Here is a 26,270-nt window from a genome sequence, read left to right on the forward strand (position 1 = left end):
ACCTTTTCGGCGAGTAAGAAAAAGATATTTCGTAAGTATTCCTTCAAATCACAGTATCTCCCGTTCAACCATGTTTACACCAGTAGATACTGAAGAGGCTGGCTCTGTAAAAGCGGTCTGGTCAAACTGGCTTTAAAAATAGATTTTGCTAATTTCTTGTGTGTTGCAAGACTTTAATGTTCTTATACTTAAACCAAAATCCGCTTGATTAATTTTTTTTCGAGTTTTAAGGATTTTTTTTTTCACCCGAACGAGCTCTCTTAATGAGCACTGTCAAGGCTTAAATTTACCACAACTTTGAAAATAAATTAAACAAAAACTAATAACTTCTGTACCAAACAAACACCACAGTCAGTTATATTATGTCGTTTTATTACATCACATCAACTTTCATGAACAACACGCTTCTATTTTTAAACCGCTGTTTTTTTTTTGTTTTGTTTTTTTGTTTGTTTGTTTCTTTTTTGGTTTTTGTTTTTTTGTTTTGTTTTTTGTTTTGTTTTTCCTGTAGTAACATTTTCTTTTCTATCTACATTTCGGCTACGTTAGTTTAATTGAAATAGACCGCCTCAATCTCAATAATAAACTTTTGAATGTGAGCCGTTTCCTTGTGTTTCGACAAGCTGTGTGTTCTGCTGCTGGCTAGATTCGAGCTCAATGTTCATGAAAGTCACTGTGAAAACTTTAAAAGTCCAAGAGAAAATAGGGGAACAGTGAGGGAAATTCCAAGTCCAGGCCTAGAACAAAATTTAACTGGCTGTGGTGTTTGTTTGGTTCAGAAGATATTACTTTTTGTTTAATTTATTTTGAAATTTAAAATTTAATTTAAAATTGTCCATATTTTCTTTAGCCATGTTCCTAACGAGCGAAGTATCTGTGCAAGTAAGCCACAGTGTCCCTAAGTCGAAAAATGTCATTTGACATTCAATAAAAACAACATTTACTATTCGTTTGTGTCACGTTAGAGTGACTTTGAGGTGTTGTTCACGACGTTTGGACTAAGTTTGTTTCTCTGTAGGATCACTTTGTTATCGATCGACTGTTGTTCTTTTTGCTTTTTGGGGAGTAGTCGATCATGACTACATCGTGAGGTAAACAATAAACGTTTACCTTTCTTTCAAACAGTACTGCATTTGTAATGACATCACCCAATTATTTAATTAGACAAAGAAGAATACAAGATATAATTGCCCAAGCGTTTTCTTTATTAGATACGTTTTCTGCCGCCTAAACAGCTGATGCAATTACAACTGAATCACTAAAAAGGGCATTTTATGTTTCACCAGTCCTGGAAAGGCTGCTTTGGGGCAACTTTGCGCCTTCCTGCCAAATAAACACATGAAAAATATTATTTTTAGAGAGGAAATTGCAATGATTTTAGTTTCCCATAGAAAATCAGAAATATAAAATATCTTTCCTGTGATCTTTCTGTTGCTAAGCCGTGCAATGTGCTTTAATTAATGAGATGTGTGATATCGAGGCTTTTTATAGCTGATCGTATAAGTTCTCAGCTCTGCCTCGAACGCAGGTCAGTTTTGCTTTCAGTTCGTTAAGCCAAATTGTCGCATAGCCTTTCTCACAACCCCAAGTTGCTACGCGTCCATTTACTGTTTTACCGCATCTTCAGTTGATAATTTTTCAGTCTATAAGAAAAGTATTTTTTCATGGTATCTTCTAACTGGATCCACATAAGAGAGTAAAATAATTTCTTCTGTAGATGCGAGAAGCTGCATTAAGCTATGCAACCTGCTTTTCCAGAAGACTAGGAGCAAAACTATAATAGCTAATTCTACAGTCGGGGCTTCTTCCATGTACGGATGTTTTCCTTCATGATCAATGGGAGACAGTTTTGGTGGAAATGGTCCCCTTGTTTTGGATAAAGGATCCACAGCCCTGATCTGAAGCATCGGTGAAAACAAATTCTGCTGTCATTGACAAAAACGGAACTTGGATAACGGCAATTAAAGAAAATCAGCATTGTAATTTCAAAACACCAATTAGTCACAAGCATCCTTTTCTCTTTGGCAGATACCTTTTTTAATATACATAATCATACCTGTTTACAGAGACTTTTACTGCTCAGGAACACTCCTGATATGGTAGTAATCCCTTATAGGACAAGTTTGACTCCCGTCGTCAAACCTAACTATATACCTCGGCTCGTTAGAACTTCTTCGGGCTCTGATGACTGCAGAGGCGTACTCATCACCGTCTGGCTCTACAGCAGCAATAACATTCTTGTCGTCGGTAAGTCTAGTGGTGAAAGGAATCTCGTCGCGAATTACAGCTGCAGTGTCAGACTTAGCGTGTTCAACGTTATTACCATTATCAAGTCTGATAGACAAGGAGGAGCCCTCAGTATCGACGACGAAGCCTCTGAAGTAAGAATCACTGGCTGTCCTTGGGCCCTTGGCAATCACACGTGCTCCAACTGTTTACATAAACAAAACGATGGACAGTTTAATTGACAGTCCCAGATATTCCTTTAAGACTGGTTTTCACTAGCGACGCAAGCAGAAGCGCGAGCACATGTACAAGCGCAAGCATAAGAAGTCTAGTGAAAACGAACGTCGACCGTAAGCATAAACACAAGCATATGTTATATGTTTACCACAAGCAGTCGACTCTTTCGAGCGACGAATTCGCGAGAAACTCTACACAGGCAGCCCAAGCTCACGATGAGAGAAGTTTTTAATAATAACATAACTATCGCTAAAAATACGCGAAAAGTGACTCTCGCCTGGTGGCATATGAAGGTGTTGTGTTACAACGGTTTGAATTTTATGAAGGTTCGTATTATTGTTTAAACGTCTCTCATTGTGAGCTTAGGGGCCGCCTGCGCGTTTACTAGTTATAAGGCTCAAATGCTCAAATACGGGATTCTTGAACGAGTGTTTTAATTGGGCAGACACGGCCAGACGTCGTCGATCGAATCGTGAGTTGGGCCGCTTCTGGTAAGAACCAAAATACTCCGTTTACTTTCCGTTTGTCTGTTTCTTTTCGCTCACACTTTATTTTAAGTTTGAGTGTTGTTATTTTGTATTTTGTACATTTGTTGGCGTGAAAAGGTAACCATCGGCAAACTAAGAAAAGGTTCATTCAGTTCTTCTAAATGGCGACTTTTTTTGCGGTCGACAGATTTCTGTAATTCCCTTTGATTGTTTTGAGTGATTTTGCGGCTTTCTGCCGAGTTTTGTAAACTTTTAAACTTGGTTTTCAACCCCAAACGCCGACTCGCAACCAGTATTTAAGATATTGCTTATTGTTTTGATTCCTTCTCTAAATGCCCTCTGAAATTATTATAATAGTCAAAGAGTTGACGTTCTTGGGTGTAAATTTGTTTTTGCCCCTCTCAGGTAAAGTCGGGCCAAAAACATATTTATGCTCGCGAACATTAGCTCTATTGCTGGTTTGCAGCTGACTTCCCGGCAGGCATTTTGGAGGACAAGAACAAAGCGTTTCCCTCCGTTGGGAATTGAACTCTTTTATCATGCAAATTCCGTGATAACATGTTTTATTGTTTGGTCAACCAACATGGCCGGGTTGTCACGTGTTTGCAAACCAAGAATTGTTATGTTATGTATCAGTCAATTCCAAGCGAGATCATTCCCCCCCCCCCCCCGGGCAAACCCCCGGCACTTGACTTTTTTCAAAATGTCTGATCAAATCATCATCATCATCATCATCATCATCATCATCATTTTATTTGTCACTTTAGAAATTAATATGTACAAAATAGCTTAAATAGATAGGGCGAGGAGACCTCCAAGAAACCACAAGGCTTATGGGGGAGGCCACCTCGGGTTAGCAATATGTTAGTAATTTCGCTATGAAGATGCAGCTAGGCCAATTTCAGACTCATTTCATTAGAAATTTAATCATTTTTTTCTTAAAATTCCCCAACTATGTGAACCAGTTGCACGGTCAAATGCCCCACCGGTCAGGGCTGAAATGTCATTGTGAGTCGGTTTTCGCGTTGAATCGCGGTAGTTTTGCCCACGAGTACGAGCGGATTCGCTGAAGACCAATTACCTTCTCATCAACGCTTGGTCTAAACGGACACTCATTCCCTATATCAGCTAATTTTAGTAACAAAAGATAGATATGCGATCCTTTGAAACTAGGTACTTTAAGCTACTTTACATTAACGTAAACAAATATTAACTTCACGCGCTTGAGCTCGCTAGAGTTTTATGATTTATGACACATTGTGTCAACGGCCAAAAGCCCAACCACCCGGTCTTCTGCTCGATCGAATTCCCCACTATCTGGGCCTCAATAGTAGTCAACTGAATGCCCGGGGGTTGCCCGGGGGAATGATCTCGCTTGGAATTGACTTAAAAACATTAACCCGAAGTGCTTTCTTCTCTACCTGATAGGTTTTATTTCTTCTCAATGCAAAATAGAAACTCATGGGAGCAGAGCAACCAACTGAGTAAAAGTTCAATACCTGTTTGTACAGAGTCAGGATTAGCAAGGAATCGAAGTTGGCTATTGTTGTAAGTTTCCGGTGTCGCGTCGCCGTCTAAAACCACTCTAAACTGCCGTTCACTCCCGCTACCCACTAGCCCAACTACAAAGCCAATGTCCCACTGAGACGCTTGCTCTTCCTTCTTGGCAATCACGTGGGCTCGGTCATCAAGAAACGGGGTCGTTTGATCAAGAATTACCTCCGACTCCGTGTTGAGGGGGTAGTTGACCGTACTTTGCTGATTGTCGAATCTTACAGTTTGCGTTTGCGAATCAGTGTCGACCTCATGAATCACGCCAGGATGATACTTGTTGTCATCTTTGAGTGCCAGGACTCTTGTGCCAGCTGTATATACATGTTAAGAAGAGATGGCATTAAACTAATGTAATTAATTTTTTTAACATGCCATAATGTAAAGTCTGCTTGCAATGAATCAGGGTGAACTCATTTCATTTTCTTGTAATTTCAAAATTTTAATCGAGGATTAAAATGTTATTAATGAAAAAATCTCTGCATGTGTTGAAATCAGAATCTTAGAAAACCAAAATGGTTTTGAATGTATGTGCTCTTTCCTCTCTAAAAGAGAATCTTATAAGATGCAGTCTTTTAGTGTGAACGTGATTTTGTTTCAGCTCTTTTCTTGGGCATGGTTTGTAAATAGACTTGAAATAGCACGAATTATCACTTGTGATAGTAAAGCGCTTTTTAGAAGAACCTTTTTATAAGAACGTCGAAGCTGAAAAAACACCAAAATTTAAGAACTTCCTAAGAACCTGTCCAAGGCTGAAATATGGAATTTTACTTGTTGCCAACTTTTTGTTAGTGACAAAAGTGTGTAGTAAATGAATAAATCTTTATTCAAATCCTGACCTGTAACAATAATAATAATAATAATAATAATAATAATAATAATAATAATAATAATAACTAGTAATACGTGACTCGCAGGGCCTCGCGAAACTCTGGGTTGGGGAGGCGGGGGGGGGGGGTTGGTGTTATAAATAAGGAGTGGATTATTTGAAGTTGAACATTGTACATATTCAATTTTCCACAGTAGGCAGGAAGATATATTTGTTAAAAATTAGTAACGGGCATGGCCGCGACACCCTCGTTCTCAGGGTCTACTCCGCTTTGAAGATGGCGGCTCTTTCAGGTTCGTAAAGAGGTATAAAGCGTTGGGAAGCGCAGGCTATTTTCAAAATCATCGACAAATTATTGGATAGTCGCATTTTGGACATTTATTTGAGGGAATTAAAAAAAAAGAAGAACGAACGGCAGGAGGATTCGAACCCTCCGCCCGCGCGCCCCTGATGGCGATGAAAGGTTTTATATAGCCTGAATAGGCGTTGAGGGAGTATTATGTGGAAATCAGTGTTATTTTAATCCGAAAAGAAAAACGATAAAAATGAAAGGCTCAGGATTCGAACCCACAAAAAAAAATAAGGAAAAAAAAAAAAAAAAAAAAAAAAAAAAAACCCTAGCCGGATTCGAACCCGCGCCCTCAGTCCCGAAGATCTGATTTCAAGTTCGACGCCTTACCATTAGGCCACCAGCGCGCGGCGGCCGTGTGACGTCATTTCCGCCACACACCAAGCTCACAAATAAATATATATATATGACCGTAAACTCCACACGAGATTTCATCCCGCCTGAGCCCTTTGAGGGACAAAATTATACACCCCGCTACGTTCGGCCTTCGGCTCTCGCTTCGCGAGGAATAATAATAATAATAATAATAATAATAATAATAATAATAATAAAAATAAAAATACTAATAATTTAAAAAAAAAAGGCTAAAAAGAGATAAAAGTTATTAAAGTTCTTAAAAACAAAACGTTTTCGACTCGAAGGTCATCATCAGTGATAAATGAACATTTACATTCAACTTGGTTTTGCGAGGTGGCCAGCCCGCCACCTCGCAAAAAATCCAGATCAGCTATACACATGGAAAACCGCGTTCACGGAAAAAACAACTTTTCGACGCAAAATAATGGAAGGCCTGTTTATTGCTTGCGAGAAACCGACTTTGAATAAACAGGTGCACTGTTTTATCGCCAAACTGTTCCCTTCGGGAATTACATAACAACACAAAACCAAGTTGAATGTAAATGTTCACTTAAGGAGGCTCGATGTAGTTTTTTTAGCCGAAGGGTGGTTGTTTTGAAAATTAAAATTATCTAGGAAGCCAATGTTCGATTTATGCCAAAATCCACCATAATGATCATATATGATCAAATTTTAAGTTTTTACCCGTCACTTTGTCACAAAGGTTACCATAGCAACCATTGACGTTTTCTTTTGTTCTCAAACAAGCTTGATTTTCTCGAAATCTAGATTGACTCTTGGCATTCATTTCTTGATATGTTCAAGTATAGTAGATTGACTACCTGTACGCAAAATTTTAGGAAAATCTGAAAGAGCGTTTTAGAGTAAATCAAGAATGAAGTTTTTGGGATTTTCTTATAATTTCCTACAATCGGCAGTCAAAATATTTTAACAAATTAAAGCAAAAACGTCTTTCGCTTTTAGTTAATGGCCTTTGATGGTGTAAGTTTTTATATTTCAGTAAGAGTAACTGTGCTCAAATAATACGAAACAATTTTAAAGCGCCTATTTTATATTAAAATGGTGTTTTTCTGAGAATTTCATTCTTGATTTACTTGAAAACGCTCTTACAGATTTTTCTTAAATTTCGTCAACAGCTAGTCAATCTACTAAACTTTAACATATCAAGAAATGAATACCAAGAGTCAATCTAGATTTTGAGAAAATCAAGCTTGTTTGTGAACCAAAGAAAATGTCAATCGTTGCTATGGTAACCTTTGTGACTAAGTGACGGGTAAAAAATTAAAATTTGGTCATATTTGATCATTATGGTGCATTTTGGCAAAAATTGAACATTGGCTTCCTAGATAATTTTCATTTTCAAAACAACCACCCTTCGGCTAAAAAAACTACATCGAGCCTCCTTAACACTGATGATGACCTTCGAGTTGAAAACGTTTTGTTTTTAGCAACTTTAATAACTTTTATCTCTTTTTAGCCTTTTTAAAATTATTTTTTATGAGCAACATTACGACAAAAATACTACTAATACTACTACTACTACTACTACTACTACTACTACTATTACTACTACTACTACTACTACTAATACTAATAATAATAATAATAATAATAATAATAATAATAATAATAATAACAAAATAGCCTTGCTGGGTACAGCACACATTTTGAGGAGGGTGCTATCAAGTTAAAGTCTGGCTACCCTTTAGTCCCAGGACCATGGTTTGGTCTCGGCCCTTAGGATTTTAAGCAAACATTACGTGAGAACATAATAATAATAATAATAATAATAATAATAATAATAATAATCACCATCATCATCATAATAATATTTTTTTTAATAATAATACAAATAACTTTATTTCTCTATTTCTAAAATATTTACAATGGCTAAAAATACATTCTGACTTAAATTTGAGCATACATTACAAATACGACCTATTTTTGGTTGTCTATTTACAGAGTAATTAATAATATATATAATAGCGAAATATGAATCTAAAAAGTAATCGAAAATAAAAACAAAGAAGAAAAAATAAATAATCATAATAATCATAATAATAAACTTATTATTATTCCTGTCATTAAAGACTCATAGGTAGGTTTGAGTTTGGTACGTGCCAAAGCAAACCACTTAAGTCATAAACAAATAAAAAACGGTAGAAACACGCTGTGATTTTAGGTTGCAGTTGTATTTAGGGAATGTTTATGCACGCTGCACTAAGCGATGAACAATTAATCATACCCTGGCAGTCTGAGTTTAAAAAAATGATGATTACCGGGGGATCAGGCATGCTTTGTTCAGCTGACATTAAAATTTGTGAGGTCTCTCAACTTTCATGATAACTTACCAGCGAAAGCAGAGACGCAGGAAGCTTGCAACAAAACCAAGATAGAACCAAAAAGGATGCTCTTCATTCTTGTGCGTACAGGATTCTGTCTAAATAAACCGCATATGGATGTTGTTATAAACAATAATCTCCATTTGGCACAAAAATATACACGCACTGATATATGTCGGCGGACTGTTCCGAGAAGCGGACAGTTTTCCAAAAGCGAAGTTCGAGGAAAACAGATTTAACAGTGTTTTCTTAGTGATTTAGTTAGTGAAGAAGTTTTAATCATATTATTACTGTGAATGAGATTTCTGCTCAACGATAAATCGATAAATCGAATAACAAAAGTTTCATTCCTTCCTTCCTTACTTCCTTCCTTCCTTCCTTCCTTCTTTCCTTCCTTCCTTCCTACACGTTTCCCAAAAATTTTCACTGCGTGTTTTACAGCCTTTGAGTGCGGTAGAGTTTACCAAATTTCGATGATTGCTTTCATTTTACCTAAACGCTCAACTAACTGTTTTGTGACTTGTAATTTATATCTTTGCCCGTTTTTAACTGATTTTAAGTTTTGTAGCATGTTCCGATCTTTTCTTTAGGAACGTTCCTCTAATATAATTTGTTCCTCATATTTGTGTTCCTGTTAACCTTAAGAGGACCAGCTTTTTATAAAGTTAGGAACAAAACGTTCACCCTAAGATAAAACAGGAACATTTCGTTCCGAGTTCCCAAACTGTTGATGGAACATATTGTTCCCAAATTGATAATTTAGGACTGCTTTGTTCCGAGTTCCTATCTGTAAATGGGACGCGTTGTTCCCAAATTGATAATTTAGGACCGTTTTGTTCCGAGTTCCTATCTGTAAATGGGACGCGTTGTTCCCAAATTGATAATTTAGGACCGTTTTGTTCCGAGTTCTTAACTGTGAATGGAACGATTTGTTCCCAAATTGATAATTTAGGACCGTTTTGTTCCGAGTTCCTGTTTGTAAATGGAACGTATTGTTCCTAAACTGCTCATTTAGGAACAAATTCAGGACTCTTTGGTTCCGAATTCCTTGCGCTTACTTGACCATTTTGTTCCTAAATTATATTGTCCATTGAAATGAAGAAAAACAATGGGGCGCGCATAGACCTGCTTGGGCAAGCTGAGCACAATCTTGGGTGTCATGAATTTTGCACAATAGTAATGAGGGCAGGCAAGAAGAGGCACGCCTTGCCAAGTTTAAACACGAATGAAGTTCCTTAAGGTGTAATCGGTGCGTCGTATTTTTTTGGAAAAGAAATTCAGTTCTAGGAGATTGTGTTGACCATTTTACCTTGATGATAAAATGAGCAAGAAGTGTAAAATCAATTGGTCAAATATCGATGGAGCATCGCCCAAACCAAAACGGCTTCACCTGGAAAAGAATGAAACCGACCGATTGTATCATTGCCCAATACAAGTGTGTGACCATGATGGCTTTCAAAGCCAGAGAGGGTGCAGAAAACATGTGAATACCAAGCACAGTTGGTTCTTTTACTTTGACGAGAAACCTGATCTGGAAATTCTCGCTGCATACGAAAGAGAAGGCGCCAGTGATGTTAAATCGAGTGAAATCACAGTACAAACTGTCAGAGTTTTGCCTTCATTTTCAGTTTCCAGCAAAATTGGCGAATCGTTTGTGAAGTGGTTGACGGGAAGTGGTGGGGGTTGCAAGAAAGATCGTGTAGCCCAGCAGATAGTCAAGAGGTGTTTCAAATTTCTCAAATTTTGCTGCGAAGATGAAGAGGAATTGAGTTTTGAAGTGCTGGATTTTAGCCTGTGTTCGCATAGTTTGTTGTTCAAGTTTATCGACTACTTGCAAGATGAATGCAAACTCGGACACGGTGGCCGATTGGGCTACATTGATGCGATTTCCGAATTAATCGACTTCAGAAAGATAAATGGCGCATCAGACACAGTTCTTCGAAATTTGTCCTCAACGGAGCTGTACCTCAAACGAGCGCGCAAAACCGTGGCAAAGATGATGAGATTGCAGTGGACACAAGATCTAGACATTGAGACTTTGGATGCTAGAGGGCACTGGGCAACCATGGAAGAACTGTTAGAAGTGGTGACATTTCATTTGCCTCGTTACGAAAACACGGTAAAGACTTGCAAAACTATTCCGGGTCAAGTGAATCCTTTGGACCTAACATTTGCCACGAAATTTGTCGCCGTGTATTTATTCATAAAGGTGAAGGGATCTCGCCCTATGACTTATCAGTACTTGACGGTGGACATGGTTAAAACAGCTAAGGCGAACGGAGGATTCATTGACCAGAAAAAGTTCAAAACGGCCAGCAAGTACGGATTTGACTCATTAATTTTGACTGATGCAAGCATGCGGGTGCTGGAAAGCTACATCAATTTCGTAAGGCCATTACTCAAACCCCAGTGCGACTTCGTACTTGTCACTAGAAACGGAGGCCAGCATAGCAAATTGGGCGACGTCATGAGTAAATTGGTGTTCGATGCAATCGGGAAGTATATTCATCCAACGCGCTATCGTCAAATTGTCGAAACGCAAAGCCTCAATCTACTCACAAGCACGGAGCAACAAATTTTGTCAGAAGACCAAAAACACAGTTCTGCCGTTGCAAAAGTTCACTATCAAAAGCAGAGATCGCGCGAAGTTGCTGTGAAAGCTCACGAGTGTCTGCAAAAGCTACAAGGAACGAAAGGCTCAGATTTGGATAAGGAAGTGCACACGAGGTTTAGCGCTACAACTTCAACAATTTCAGAATCTGTCGGAACAACAGAATCAATGAGCGCCTCTCCTGAAAGGGACTCCCCTCCCAAAAAACAATTGCAAATTCAACGAAATCATCGCCGGGTGTTGAAATTCACGGAAGAAGAGGACAATTTTCTCAAGAAAGGTTTAAAAAGATACGGGTTTGGACAGTGGACGGCAATTTTGAGAGATCCCGATTTCAAATTTCAAGACGGAAGAACGGCGGACTCTCTAAAGAAAAGGGCCGGAATGAAAATGTCGCTGGTTTGAAAAAGATACTGGAAAAGTGTGGACACTGACTTTCAATGCAAAGAATGGGTGTAAGCAGAGTTTGTTGTACACAAAAGAGACAAAACTAAATTGCTTTATTGTAAATTCATCTTCCTGTCTCGAGATGACAGCATAACTCGACCAAAAAAGTTATTATTTAATTATGGAATTAGGTAATACACTCTTTGAATATCACTCTTTCTATTCGATTGCCTGAGTTTACAGTGCTTGCAAAAATTACAAACTTTTGTTTATAATCAATTGATATCGGGTGCAGGATTCACATTATTACTGCACGTGTGAATGAACACCAACGCTAATTTCTCTTGCTTTCTTTTTGAATGTAGAATTCTTTAGGAACATTAATACTCACACTATTACATTTGCAAATTTAAACACAGCAATAGAAAAAAAAACACTAGCCGCAGATCAGTGTCCGAACAAGAAAACGTTCAATCTACGCTTGCGACTGGAAAATAGCAGTTATTTTCTTTTGCTTCTTTGATTTTGCCTGACTCTGGGCACGCGGTCTCTTTGATGACTTTGCTGGTTTGCACGCCATCACTAGAGACAATGGACAGGGACTTTCAAAGTCGCTGCGCGGGATGTAGGTGGGGGTCTTTGGCGGAATCAGCCAACCGTCTTCTTGGTCGTCTTCGTCTGAGCTCCTGCTTCTGGCAGGCAGATTTGCTGGACGCTGGCTGGGTGGGAAGACTCTAACTGGCAGCGGAGAGAACAGGTCTCTTATCAAATTCACGCAAGAACGGTCTACCAGCTCGTTGCTAAGGCAGAGCCTCTTGCGTTCTGCCAGGGCAGCCGGTAGTTTCAGCGTTCCGTGACGCTCGTGATAACAGCGCAGTTTTTCGCAATTGATTTCCAGGAGACTTTGCATCACTCTTCGTTCTTCTTCGTCTCTTGGATCTTCCATTCTTTCGCTTTGCTCAGCCATTTCCTTCTCCATAGTTAAAAGCCACGGCTTCCCAAATGCTGTACTGATCTTTTCCTGTTCCTGATCTTCTTGGAAGGCAGCGAGGTCCCTTCGAATCGGTGTGGGCAACGGCTCGTTATGGTCGTGCGGGAGCAACGACACGTGCTCCACGGACACTCCCCTCGTTTGTAAGAAGTGTTGCCTCTTCTTATAGCACGTTTCTTCAACCCTTTTCTGCCTTTCCTTTTCAGAGAGATGGCTTTCTAACATGTGGCTCAGTTGACGGTGACGTAGAGAGCCAGGTGAGCATTGTGCCAGCCTAGCTTTCAAGGTCGTCAGGGTCTCGTCTTCATCGGAATTGCCGACATCTTCAATGGCGTCCCCTTCAAAGCTTTCTTCTCGGGATTGCGGTTCTGCCAGAAGGCCGCCACTCTGTTCTCGACTACATTCGCCCTGAGCGGTTTCGTCGACTTCTTCGTCTATTAAAGAAACGCTCAAAATGTTGCGCAACTCCTCCTCAGGCATACCACTTTCGTGCACAGTGGGCATTGTACTGGCCTGACTGCTCGGGCTGTCTCCTACGATATTGTGCGCCCACACAATGCAATCCATAGCATGTTTCCTCAGCCACTTGTTTGCTTCTGGTTCGACACGAGGAAGACTCTTGAAGTGGAACTTGCGCAGGCGTTTGTCCATAGCTTCATTGTGAGCTGCACCAAAATCCATTTCCACCTGGCAAGTTATGTACATGGTCGCAGTGCAATGGAAACCTTGAGCCTTTTTCCACTTCGCGTCGTGCGACGTGAAGCCCCCTTGACATATGATTTTCCAGTCATCTATGTCGAGCAGTGTGGCAAATGCCTCGTCGAGGAAGATAACCTCTGTCAGGTTGTCGATCATGGCCTTGTTGAAACTCTTTTGCTTCGTGACGCGAGCAATTCGGCTTAGGGGAATGATCTGAAAAACAGGTGAAAAGAGGCTGGTCTTTCCGCTGTCAGCTGAGCCAATGGCACACAGCACAGGCTGTTTGTGTTCTTTGGGACGGAACAACGCCAGGAAATCAGCACAGAACTGCCGAATTTCATCTTCTGTTAGGCTGTTCCTTAGGATTGCCTCAAAATATCTTGGCTCCGGGTCCTTGAGTCGGTCGTAGTCCACAAACGCGCGTGGAGTTGTGAGACCCTTCTGTTGAAACGAGCCAAAACAAAAGCACATCAGACAGTGCTACAGATCGTAAAGATTTGGTTTGAAAATTTGATTGTATCTTCTTAATTAAATGTTAAAACAGTCCAGTGTATTCTTCTCACCTGAGATTCTGAGATAATCCCTTGGACAAACGACCCAGAGGAAAAGCTCCAAAACCACCCGTCTTGTACTTCGATCAGGTCTCTGTCAATCTTAATTTGGCGTATGAAAGAGCTTTCTGGCTCGCTTAGTATGGGCAGAACACGTTGAATATGCTGGACCAGACGGTCTTTGAACGCTTCGTTTCCCATTAGGCTGTGGAGGAACGTTTTCATGGTACACAGATACTGGAACGTGAACTGCGATTTGGCCGCCAGTTTGTACACCTCGCCGCGATAAACAGCATACTGCAGCTTTTTCATCACAATTTGTATATCGTTGCACAGGACTGTTACTGGACAGGATAGTGGTTTGTGCGGCGGATCTGGTAGTGCTGTCTGCGATGTACTTTGCAGGTTGTTATCAAATCCAAAGGTGTCTAACACGAGACCAGCTCGGCGTAATTCCAAAACGGATGCTGCCATCATCGTTTGAAAACTCTCAAGAACGACACGAAGGCGAACGACATTTTCCGTCGGCGCTGACTCTTGGGATTCTTCGTGGAAGTCACCAAGAAGCTCCCCTTGTAGAGCCCTGTTAATCAAAACAAAAGGTTTTGCTTACGTAAGGCAATGCAATATCTCCCTGGTATTACTTTGTGAAAGTAAACTGCTGAAATCAAACTCGCGATGTTTTGAAAATGAGAAGATAAAAATTGATCAATTATCGATAATCGAATAACAGTTTCTTTGCACCGGGCAATGAAGCATGATTACTTTGATTTTTCAATGATGAATAGCATTTTTTACCTTTCGGACTGTTTATGTTTGTTTATTATATATTTACTTTCATTAATGTGCAATTTAGCAGAAATTCAAAGAATAGAAATCGGTCAAAGTTATCTACTCACCCGAGGCAATGCTGGTACGATGACTCCACTAGTTGCATTAAGCAGAGGTTTTTGTGGTCCTTAAACACTTGACACAGCTGATTCAGGTCATGACAGCAGTTTTTCTTTCGTGACGCCCTTGATGCATAATATTCCAAACCGCAACTTGCGACAGCTCTTTGGATTGTAAGTGCATTAATGACCGAGCCATTGTTTGTTTGGCAAGCCACCCAGTAAGATATGGCTGGGAATGTTTGCTTTCCCGTTGATGAAAGCTGGGACGCATTGACGGGCGATTCGTCATTCGATTCGTCACTCTCTCTGGTCTCCTGCAATTGTGGCCTTTTTCGCTTCTTGCTGTCCAATGTTGACGTACTTATCGCCGAAAAAAAGAAGCAAATTTCCGCCAATTTTGACAAGGCTAAATCGCATTCGTCGCGTTTCTCGCATATCCAGTTCCATGCTCTTTCTATTTCGGCGTCGCTAACCCGCCACACGCACTTAAAAGCAACAACCGAACACAGCTTTTCGACCCTCGCAACTATCTCGCACTCCGCCTTATCTCGTATTGCCTTACTGTTTAACTGAGAGCAAGGCTTGCTCATCTTGCCACATGAACATGAGCATGAACTGAGCCGTTTGAAGTTCTGTCTACCATTAAATACTGTTCCGTCACAAGCATGAACCAATTGTCATTCTCAAACCAGCCGGAGGGAATAGCAGAGCGAATCACAGGTGAAAGATTGAGAACTCCATTTGATCACCGCCAATAGCTTTGCAATATTCTTTTTCTCTAAATTCTTTCGTTGAGCTCAAAAACAAATAATGGCTTTCACCTAAACACACCACAATACAAATCTCCAAAACAAGTTAATGCTTTAATACATTTGATGAAGAAAAGATTACATAAGCGTTATGTAACCTATCAATAACTTTGATATCTCTGACAAATTAGTTCCTCTTGAAAATAATAACGGAAAAAAGGTGCTAACTTAAACAAATGTATTCATGCGTATGTGATGCGATGAATAATAATAAGTTGATGAAGTGAATGTTACTCTGTTGTTGGCGTGTATACTGGGTATGGCGTATACTACGGATATGGCCAGAGTTGATTAACAAATTCACTCAAACCCGCTATATACGCTTAAACCGGTATATACGCCAACAACAGAGAAAGATCATTGCAACAACTCATTAGCATGCAGTAGGCACATTTCACTCTGTACACGGCGTGTTTACCGGGTTTAGCGTATTAAGCGTATATGAGATGAATTAATTAACATCAACAATAACAACTACTATACTACTACTACTACTACTACTACTATTAGTAATGATAATAATAATAATAATAATAATAATAATAATATAAATATAATTAATTAATTAATTTATTTATTTATTACTATTATTATTATTATTATTATTATTATCATTACTAATAGTAGTAGTAGTAGTAGTAGTAGTAGTAGTAGTAGTAGTAGTAGTAGTAGTAGTAGTAGTAGTAGTAGTAGTAGTTATTGTTGATGTTAATTAATTCATCTCATATACGCTTAATACGCTAAACCCGGTAAACACGCCGTGTACAGAGTGAAATGTGCCTACTGCATGCTAATGAGTTGTTGCAATGATCTTTCTCTGTTGTTGGCGTATATACCAGTTTAAGCGTATATAGCGGGTTTGAGTGAATTTGTTTATTAACTCTTGCCATATCCGTAGTATACGCCATACCCAGTATACACGCCAACAACAGAGTAACTTTCACTTCATCAACTTACCTTTCATTTTTACTGTAAGTATCTTATGATACTTACAGATCAAAACGTGATAGGGAACAGAAATTTTGGGAAACGATCCTTCCTTCCTTCCTTTCTTCCTTCCTTCCTTCCTTCCTTCCTTCCTTCCTTCCTTCCTTCCTTCCTTCCTTCCTTCCTTCTTTCCTTCCTTCCTTCCTTCCTTCCTTCCTTCTTTCCTTCCTTCCTTCCTTCCTTCCTTCCTTCCTTCCTTCCTTCCTTTCTTCCTTCCTTCCTTCCTTCTTTCCTTCCTTCCTTTCTTTCTTTCTTCCTTCCTTCTTCCTTCTTTACTGCCTACCTGCCTGCCTAGTTTTCTTTGATTACTTTCTTTTTTTCATTGAAGGATAAAAAACCTGATCAAAAGAGATAGACGTGTTTCTGTAGACACGATCTATAGCAAAGATTTCTTAAAAACCAAAATGGCACAATTTGTGATCCATTCCAAACCCAAACAGCACAATGCCCTAATAGCTAATGGAGTATCACCAGGGGTATAATCAAAGACGTAAACATTCTTATTATTCGGGCATATCAACCACCCTTGACTATCAATGGCAGTGAGAAACGTTTTCTTTTCTATTTTAAGCCCTAACCAATAAAAAGGTCAATTGAAATGGAGTAAGCTCCTACAGCATTTTTACCTATAGCATATTAAAAGAAAAATTTAATTTTAATTAATCGGGCGTGGCCGATTTATAGTTTACCCTTTGGTCGTCCTAGAGCGTAGTCTCCTGGCGCGGCCAAAAAGACGGGGATAGCTTGGGGTTGCTACAAAACCGCTACGGGTGACGCATACCGCAATGGTTTTCATTTTAGTTTTGACAGGAAATCGTTGCAGGCACACTTGGTCGACTTTTGGGTTAATGTGTAATCAGGTTGTGTTTTTTTGCTTCGGCGGAAGGACAGAGAAAAAAGCTTACGGGGCAAAGTACAGTATGCGGCCCAGTTCTCGGCCACTTTTGACGTAAACTTGTATTTCTTACCTTAGAAGAACCGCAGGAACTTGAAATTTCTCCCAGAGCTAGCTACATTATTCAGCTTTTTGGTGTAAAGCTATCGACCGGTCAAAAATTAATTTGCCCGAGCAATAATAAAAATAAAAGCTCCATTTGTGGGCCCAGTTCTCGGCCACTAAAAAGCTTGTGCGTAATTATCTGTAAAAAAAATGCTCAATTAATTTTCACAGTCATAAAATCACTCTGTAAACCTATTTATACTATATCGATCCCAAATTATTTTTATGATGCTTTGTTTTACTTTAGAAAAGAAGGATTTTAACGCGCCTAGTTGCCTATGTGCAGGTTCTGGCAAAACCGCATTGTGTGACCCGTGCATTTAGATGGTTTATTTTGCAGTGAAAAGGTCTTGAAAGATTTAGGTGTTGTAGAAATAATAGACAAGACAAGAGTCAGCTCAAAACTTAGAGATAAGATTGAACTTTATTTTTAAAACATTTATTTCTTTCATTCTGGCAGCAGCAGATGAAATTATATTAAAAACCAAGCGCTAAGCTGTGATAGCGAGCAGGGTGGCCGAGAACTGGCAAATACGCAAATGTCGCAAGAAAAAATTTCGAAGTAAATTAAGACCAAAATATACAACGGTTCAACGAAAAGTTAACTAAAGCAGAAAGCTGAATTATTCTACGTTTCACATGCCAAAAATTAGCTCGTATGGTGGGGGCTTTTGGATAAAATACGAATTTAACTACATCCATGAATTTGGAGCCGTAAACAAACAACTTTTTCGGGAATGCAAATTCACCTACCTCCGCGTAAACTCGACGTGTGAGCTTTCTATATCGAATTGAACGATCAAACTCAAGATACTTAAAGCACATGAATCAGTCTATCGTTTGAAGGAAATACCTTTTTCTTTTGATTCAACTGGAGTGTGAAAAAACGCGTTAAACACAAAGTGGCCGAGAACTGGACCCGGCCGAGAACTGGGCCCCATACTGTACTGATATTCACCATTGTGAAATTGCACTTACTTTGACAAGTTAAAGTTATTTTTGTAAATGAAAAAGGTAACGTCATTGATGTCACGCAGTGTTTTTTTTAGCAAACTAGATGGTTTGCTGGTTTCTGACTATGAATGGGGGTGTGATCTTGCGGTATATTTTTTGAGCCTGACTCCGCCGTAAAACTTTTTTTTTATTTAGCAAGAACTGTGTCGATTTTCATTTATGAACAATTGGTCGTCAAGTCGTTTGTCACAAAGAGTAGAATGTTTGTACAGCATGTTTTGGAATTATTTTAGATTTGGTTAGTAAGACGCTTCTGAAGACCTGAGCAAAACATTGGGAATGTACAGTATTAATAGGAACTTGAATGGAATTTTTCACAAGTTGGATAAAGGTATCAACTGAAAAAAATGGAATTCAAAATGAGAACTTGGATTTTGTTGTAATTAAATTTTATCGCGGATTGGATGCATAATATCACGGCTTTGAAAGTCTTCAAATAATTAGAAAGATTCCTTTCTTCCTTTTGATCTTATTGTTATTTTCATGTATTGATTATTCGAAAGTGGTTTTCGTTGATACGAAAAAAAAACGGGTTTTCACTGAATTGCTTGAAGTATTTTTAGACGTGATAATATTGGCTTAATCAAATTACATTGTGCACGAAATATTTGTTATTCTTTTGTCTTGAAACTTTGAGGAAATTGAAATTTTTGTTTGACAGTAGTGTATGAAAGGCATTTTATAGAACTGAATAAAAAATAAGAAACATTGATAAAGGTTACATTTGTATTTCAAAGATTTATTTTGCCTGATTTTGAAGGGTTTCAGGAGTTTTAAAGAGTGCTGGTAAACGGCTGTATGTTGTTTGTGATTACGGATCTTATTTAGTTTCGAACGCTCTAATTTTTGAAAGGTTAAAACAGGTTAAAACCGGGCGGTTTCATGAGTTTTTTGGGTAGAAAGGTACGGTGGTGGTCAAAAAAAAATGTTTAGAAAGGAATGACTGTAGTAGCACGTAAGTCGGAGGTTTGCGTGAGTCACGGGGTATAGTATGCGTGAGCTGGATTTCCGGCGTCATAACGGCATGTTTTGTTTACTGAAAGATACACTCGACGTTAAGTTAGCTTAGTCGGCTTGGGAAACTATTTTAAAAATGAATGTTGTAATAGTTAATTAATAGTAATCTAGAATTAACCCACTCTCGATTGGAGTCTGTTCTGGATTCGCGCTACCTTTTCACCGCGAAGGAATTTTGTAAAATTTCGCTAGTGGAAAGAGGTACTGTAAGAACAGTATCAATAACTCAAAAGGAGGAACTTCTTTGTAGGTCTGAATTAAGACGTATGATAAAATTTTAGAATAAGAAACTTTCGATATATGGTTTTCATATTGTTTTTGTCAATTTCCTTTTGTGGCAGATTTTTTGAGAATCAGCTTTTCTTTCGTGTGATGACAGACACAGGACAGAACGAGAGGTGGATGAGAAAGATGCCGAAGATAAATAGGCACCGAAAAACGACAAGAACCGTCAAGGACTTATCTTTAGAGGGCGGGGAGTTTTGGCATACTGTATTTCGAGGACTGGACTGGACTAGTAAAACGCGGACTAGTAAAACGCGGACTTGTAAAACGCGGACTAGTATAACGCGGACTAGTAAAACGCGGACTTGTAAAACGCGGACTAGTAAAACGCGGACTCAGGTAAAACGCGGACTTGTAAAAGGCGGACTAGTAAAACGCGGACTAGTAAAACGCGGACTTGTAAAACGAGGACTAGTAAAACGCGGACTTGTAAAACGCGGACTTGTAAAACGAGGGCTTGTTAAGCACGGACTTGTAGAACGCGGACTTGTAAAACAAGCGCTTGTAAATCGGATAAAACTAAACGGTTTAGCGAGCGAAACAATTTGTGTTTGAAGCTCTTATGTGTTTCTTCGACGGCATATTTCTAGCTTTTTTGAGCACTCTATGGTCTGTTTTAGCGTGGAGATGTTTTTGCAGTATAGCACATGTTCGTTCTGCAAACCCCTACTAAAACAACGGGATTGATGCTATGAGTTGTGTGCATATGTTTCTTTCTTTCCACTACTTGACGTCTGTTGAGTGCAGTCGTTTGTATTGCTCGCACGAGGTAGAACGGGGCCCGTCCAGAAATCAACAGTCAATCGTAAATAAAGGTGACGGGCCTACACGACTCCTACGTTCGTGACATTAGAATATTTGCCGTTAAATGTTTAAATTCGGTCTTTCGACCTTATTTGCTTCTGACTTCTTTCTGAGGGTACTGTTTTAATTTGGGGGCAGTATGTGGTAAATAAAGGTGACGGGCCTACACGACTCCTACGTTCGTGACATTAGAACATTTGCCGTTATATGTTCAAATTCGGTCTTTCGACCTTATTTGCTTCTGACTTCTTTCTGAGGTTACTGTTTTTTTGAGACATTATGTATTGAAGAGAGCCGTAAGATGATTGTGGCCAAGGAATTCGAAGTGTCTAGAGGCGTTTTACAAGTCCGCGTTTTACTAGTCCGCGTTTTACTAGTCCAGTCCAGTCTACAAGTTAAAGACACATCAAGACCACCCCACTGTGAATTGCCATAGCACAGACAAAATTATAGTCAATATCTTATGTGTTTTTAAGAGAATTACATAAGAACCAAGGCATGTCTTGTCTTGCCTTACATTGACATGCAATAATTTGGAAATACTAAGCTCGTAACAGTTTAAGACAGAATCCATCAGGAATTTGAGTAACATTAATTTTAGTTACGCAAAAATTGAGCACCAGAATAATTTAAATCCTTGTGTTCTTTCATACCTTGTTAAAGGCTTGACATGTGATAACACCAACATAACACCAACAACAGTTCTTTATCAGTGGGGATTGAAGAAAAAAATGGAAACATCATCACACAGTTGACCCCCATGCAAAAACACTCCAGGATGTCACGGGACTGTTTGGTGTCCGTCTGCCAATTTCTAACTTCAAATTCCAATGTTAAATTCACATTAAATTTTCAATATTTCTTAGTTGTCTAAATTTTACTAATTCTTTTAAAAAAACTATCACCTGCCAAACATCCCCAAAAATCACTCAAAAAATTACAAAATACCGCAATACATAGATACATGGGATGAGTGAAGTTTCCTTGGATTCCTTGAAACACCAACAAGATATTTCCGTTTAAGGTGGCTGATAATGGGTTTTAGTATTTCCCAGTCCTTATACTTTGGTTCAGGACTAAAAGCCTTCATCAATTGCTATTACAGTAATGGTATGAAACAAATGTTCAATCATTCATCAACAAGTTGTCATTTTCTTGACAATAGTAGTTCCCCGGTAAACAGTTGTAGTACTGTCCCATCAAAGTGCAATGCCTGGAAAATACCGAAAAGCACACGACCTTCAGGTGAAACCGCACCTTACAGTATTACCAATACACTGCACTTTGCTAAGTCTTAAAACTTTACATTGTCTAGTCGTCTACTTCAATCGTTTATTTGTATTGTGTGAGATACATTTATAAATTGAAACCATCATCTCATTAAGTAATAATGCAATCTCGACAACGTTCTAGATATTATATTATGCACACTAATACAGCTCATGCAAGCCCTGTGACTTACACAAACACAGTCGGACTGAGTGCTACTTAAGTAACTGCTTCGTGGTTTCTGCTGTACTGAACCCTGCCTTTCAAGGCAAAGCGCCCGATTTTAAGCTTCTCAAGCTTCTCAATGTTCTTGTTTCTAAAGTATTTTCACATGTGTTTTAGATCTATGATTGAACGTAAAAAAATTGAGAAATTTGCTTGGAGTTATACCACATGTTAAGTGTTTAACGGGGTAGGGCTGTCTACAAGTTGATCGACAACTTTTTGGCAAATTTCACATTCCGAGCAACTATTTTCCCTTTGAGCAACTTTTTCCTTTAGAATAACTTTCTGCATTCTGAACAATTTCTAGTCCGAAGATTATCCGGGTGTTGTTTGAAGGTCATGTTGGATTTAAATGTTATTTAGATAGTTCTCTTTCCGTGCAATTTCCTGAAAATGCTTAGAAATCTTACCTTCAAAGGGAAATTAAAATAAGCATAATTTGTAGAAAAGTGCTGACATAACTTAAAAAAAAAACCTGGGTACGAGTATGATTGCATGTAAAAATCTACAATATATTACTTTAGCGCATGCACATAAGCCAAAAATTTGCTTTTTTGCGGAACCATTCCGATTTTTTCCTTGCTCCGTCAGGGTTCCTTTTCGTTTTTCTCTGCCTTCTTATTCTCGCTACCTTTTACTCTGTACATCCTTTTATACCATACCATAGAAAATACAGCCAATCAGAATACAGGAACGCCGTTGTATATTCGACGGTATTCAACCCAACCTTCCCATCTTGCGCTGCGATTGTATTTTCGACGAAATTTAGTAAGCGTATTGTCTATGGTAAGGTATAAAATAGTTACACAACACTTTCTCGTGGTATACTATGGAATATCCCACTTGTCACTTGTATTTTCTCGGTATACACACTCGCCTAAAGGCTCGCGTATATACCGAGAAAATACAAGTGACTCGTGGGATATTCCATAGTATACCACTCGAAAGCGTTGCATAACTAGTATGTATTAGTCCATCCTGTATTAGTTGCATATCACAATAATTTCCCTGACGTGCAAATTGATGACGTCACAAGTGGTTAAATTATCATTCCTCCAAATCAACGAAAAATCCGGGTTTAGCATAATAAGGGTTAATAAAAAGCAACGCTTTGGATTTTTTAGAACAATTTCAATTCTAGCAACGTTTTGAGAAAATTTGAGCCCTAAACGGGGGTTATATTTCGCTAAAATCGCCCAAAATAAAATTGGCCGGCAATATTGCCGCAGGTAACGTTTACGCTTTATTCGATAAGTTAAGTACAAAGTTACCCGTGGTACCTGCTCATTTTTCTTTCGGGGAATTCATTGTTGCGAGCATTGTGCGAAAATAACGAAATTAAGCCCAGACGAAAATTTATCACATTAGAATATGATATGCCATACAGAAATGGCTGCAAAACAAGAATTTCTGTCATTATGAAAACCTGCCTCTTATTTAATGATCGTTTCAGTTTATTAGTAAATTTCGCTTCAGCCATGAAATTAGTGAACGAAATTAGTGAACGAAAATGAGTTTTTCTGTCTGTAGAAAATGTCAATTATCTCTGTGCGATTTTCTTTTGTGGATGGGTGGAGAGTTTTTATTACTGTAGCGGACTTCATTTTTCACTAGTACTGTTTAGACTTCAAGTGTATAAAAGCGAAAGCGCATTTTCTTTTTTCTTGAAAAAAAAAGGATGGGTTTCTGGTAGTAACAAACTATGATCAGGTTTTCAACTGAAATCGAAATCGATTTTTCGCTTTCTGTCGCGAAATCCAGATTTTGCACGAATTTACCGACGAGTCACTTCCAATTTCAAAATGATGTTTCGAATTCGCGTTTTAAAGTTTTGGGGGAGCCTGAATGTTATTGATTCTTTAACCATAGGGAATATGTATTTATGTAGTGAACAAATTCTCTGTTTCTCTATTTTTTTTTTCGAAGAAGCCGCTAAAAACGGTGGATAAAAAAAGAAACAGTAAATCGAATTTCTTACGTCCAAATACCGCAAAACTCCGAAGGGCCATAGTGTAACGAAAAGCATTTAAAGAGAATGCCCGAAAATATGATCAAGTTGATCCCATGTGAAGAGCAAAGCTTAAACGTAATTTTAACCCGGACTGTGAACAAACTACAGGAAAAAGGTTAAATCAAAACGCATCTCAAAAATGGGCGATATATTCTTATGTCCTCTTACTTCTTTTGTATTACAAAAGAACCTGTAAAAAGAATTAGGTTGCAAAAGAGATCGCGGAATTTGTATGAGTGTATGGACATACTTGAATAATAGTAACTGCATGGGAACAAAATGATCCTTTGATTTGAATGTTGCGAAGTAAAATACTTTGATTTGACTAACCTTAACCAAAGAAATCTTCGCCTCGTGTCTCTCTCTCCGTGGCTGTAAGAATGCAATAATGAAATTCTAAAAGACCTTATCTTTTACCATTTGTAATAATTTATTTGGCACTCGTACCGCCTGGGACCTTTGGTGGGACCCATTGGTCGCTTTCGAGAGCTACCTGAAATTTAGTTGTATGACCTTTGTGGTGAGTGATTATGAAAACGACAGAAAGTCATAATGAATCACCTGCAACTATTATTAACCACTGACCCCAGGTCAAACATTTGTAAATATTTTAATTAGTAAGTAATTATAGGCTTTGTGATTCTATAGGAATAAAGCCGTTTTCCCTTAGAATATAAAGAAAATTTACAGCTAGTTTACTGCGAAGTCAGTATAATTTCCCGTGGTGAATATAATAACATTAGAAACGGACATTCTAAGCGATTGGTCGAGAAGCTCGGCTTAGGACGCTATATTTACCACGCCAAGCCAATGAGGTCTTTTCTGGTGCCGGGGTCTTATCGAGCTACCCGTAGTTAATAGAGGGAAATGGTTAAGAAGCCCGGCAAACATCAAAGGGGCAAACAAAGAGGCCAAGATTTAGGTTGGAAGGTCCATGACCGTGCACATCTTTAGTTCTGGGCTCATACACTATGTATGAGTTAGTTACATGAACACACGTAACCACCTATTGTATTTTGTAAGGTTTTGTGCACGCTCAACCCCCCCAAAAGCGAACAAACACCTATAACAAAGAACTTTGCCAGGCTTCATAACCATTTTCCTCTATTAACTATGTATGTCCTTTGTGGTGAGCGATCATCAAAACGACAGAAAGTCATAATGGATCACATGCAACTATTATTAACCAATTACCCCAGGTCAAAAATTTGTAAATATGTTAATAAGTAGGTGTTATTAGGGCGATCAGTGTTTGACATAATAAAATTTGGTTTGTATCTGATCTTAAAATCGATTTAAAAAGTTGGTAAAAACGTATAAAACTGAATTTTCGGTAACTCTCTGTTACCTTCATAACTCCGATGAAGGTAACAGAGAGTTACCGAAAATTCAGTTTTATACGTTTTTACCAACTTTTTAAATCGATTTTAAGATCAGATACAAACCAAATTTTATTAATTAGTAGGTAATTATAGACTTTGTTGATTCTATAGGAATAAAGCCGTTTTCCCTTAGAATATTAAGAAAATTTACTGCTAGTTCACTGCGAAGTCAGTATAATTCCCCGTGGTGAATATGATAATATTAGAAATGGACATTCTCAGCGATTGGTCGAGAAGCTCGGCTTATGACGTTATATTTACCACGCCAAGCCACTGGGGTGTTTTCCGGTGCTGGGGTCTTGTCGAGCTACCGTTGCCATCCAGTGATCCAGGCATATAAACGTGGTGGACAGTTACTGGGTAAAACGTTGGCTTACCGTAAATGATGTAATAAACGCCCACTCTCAAATAAACGCCTCGTATATAATAAACGCCTCCCATGAGGTATAAAGTTTGTATTAGACGCCCGCCTCTAATAAACGCCCCGTGTCTAATAGATCCCCCTCCAAGAATACGTAAGAATCACCTCAAAAAACTAGGAAATGCTCCATATAGTAAAATCACCCAATATAGTTAGTTTCTTACATGCTCGGACATCGAATAAACCAACAACGCCAACGTGGTTGACTTTGATGACGATGAAAACATCGATATCGAACTATGAATGACATCTCTAGACTTTGCATTAGCGCAGATTAGATTGCTCTCCTACTCACCAACTCTGTTTTCACGGTATCTTACTCCGCTAGCAAACTACGCTTTCTATTTGTTTTGATGACGTTGTTACAGTTAAAGTGAAATAAACGCCTCATATCTGTTTAACGCCTCTCCTAGGATCCCGAAAATTTAGTAAACGAATTAGGTTGTAAAAGAGATCGCGGAATTTTTATGAGTGTATGGACATACTTGAATAAAAGCAACTGGGAACAAAATGATCCTTTGATTTGAATATTGCG

General features: G+C 38.7%; 3 protein-coding genes across 3 annotated transcripts; 1 reads left to right on the forward strand and 2 right to left on the reverse strand.

The window, feature by feature from the left end:
* Positions 1-1,184: 1,184 nt before the first annotated feature.
* Positions 1,185-24,300, reverse strand: LOC144642043 (uncharacterized). The gene is made up of 5 exons (XM_078501041.1): positions 24,263-24,300; positions 8,389-8,477; positions 4,451-4,816; positions 2,057-2,431; positions 1,185-1,323 (listed from the first exon to the last, which is right to left on the reverse strand). The coding sequence occupies exons 2-4, from the start codon at positions 8,453-8,455 to the stop codon at positions 2,073-2,075; spliced, it is 792 nt and encodes a 263-aa protein (XP_078357167.1). The 5' UTR covers positions 8,456-8,477; positions 24,263-24,300; the 3' UTR covers positions 1,185-1,323; positions 2,057-2,072.
* On the forward strand, positions 9,353-11,531 carry LOC144644501 (uncharacterized). Its single transcript, XM_078503994.1, has one exon. It carries the CDS (start codon positions 9,701-9,703, stop codon positions 11,393-11,395), a length of 1,695 nt encoding a protein of 564 aa, XP_078360120.1. The 5' UTR covers positions 9,353-9,700; the 3' UTR covers positions 11,396-11,531.
* LOC144644500 (uncharacterized) lies at positions 11,391-15,424 on the reverse strand. Its single transcript, XM_078503993.1, has 3 exons — positions 14,518-15,424; positions 13,631-14,201; positions 11,391-13,508 (listed from the first exon to the last, which is right to left on the reverse strand). Exons 1-3 carry the CDS (start codon positions 15,099-15,101, stop codon positions 11,853-11,855), a joined length of 2,811 nt encoding a protein of 936 aa, XP_078360119.1. The 5' UTR covers positions 15,102-15,424; the 3' UTR covers positions 11,391-11,852.
* Positions 24,301-26,270: the final 1,970 nt, after the last annotated feature.

Source organism: Oculina patagonica, chromosome 2 (assembly GCF_052425735.1).
Source record: "Oculina patagonica isolate OP01 chromosome 2, crgOcupat, whole genome shotgun sequence".
In the NCBI taxonomy this organism is placed as follows: Eukaryota; Metazoa; Cnidaria; class Anthozoa; order Scleractinia; family Oculinidae; genus Oculina; species Oculina patagonica.

What these genes read in the sequence shown, in the direction of transcription:
- LOC144642043 (XM_078501041.1), bottom strand. Translation starts at nt 8,455, where the DNA reads ATGAAGAGCATCCTTTTTGGTTCTATCTTGGTTTTGTTGCAAGCTTCC. An exon ending in CTGCGTCTCTGCTTTCGCTG is followed by an intron (nt 4,817 to 8,388) that starts GTAAGTTATCAT and finishes ATGTATATACAG; the next exon opens with CTGGCACAAGAGTCCTGGCA. An exon ending in TCCTGACTCTGTACAAACAG is followed by an intron (nt 2,432 to 4,450) that starts GTATTGAACTTT and finishes TTATGTAAACAG; the next exon opens with TTGGAGCACGTGTGATTGCC.
- LOC144644501 (XM_078503994.1), top strand. Translation starts at nt 9,701, where the DNA reads ATGAGCAAGAAGTGTAAAATCAATTGGTCAAATATCGATGGAGCATCG.
- LOC144644500 (XM_078503993.1), bottom strand. Translation starts at nt 15,101, where the DNA reads ATGAGCAAGCCTTGCTCTCAGTTAAACAGTAAGGCAATACGAGATAAG. An exon ending in TCGTACCAGCATTGCCTCGG is followed by an intron (nt 14,202 to 14,517) that starts GTGAGTAGATAA and finishes TTTGATTAACAG; the next exon opens with GGCTCTACAAGGGGAGCTTC. An exon ending in GGATTATCTCAGAATCTCAG is followed by an intron (nt 13,509 to 13,630) that starts GTGAGAAGAATA and finishes TCGTTTCAACAG; the next exon opens with AAGGGTCTCACAACTCCACG.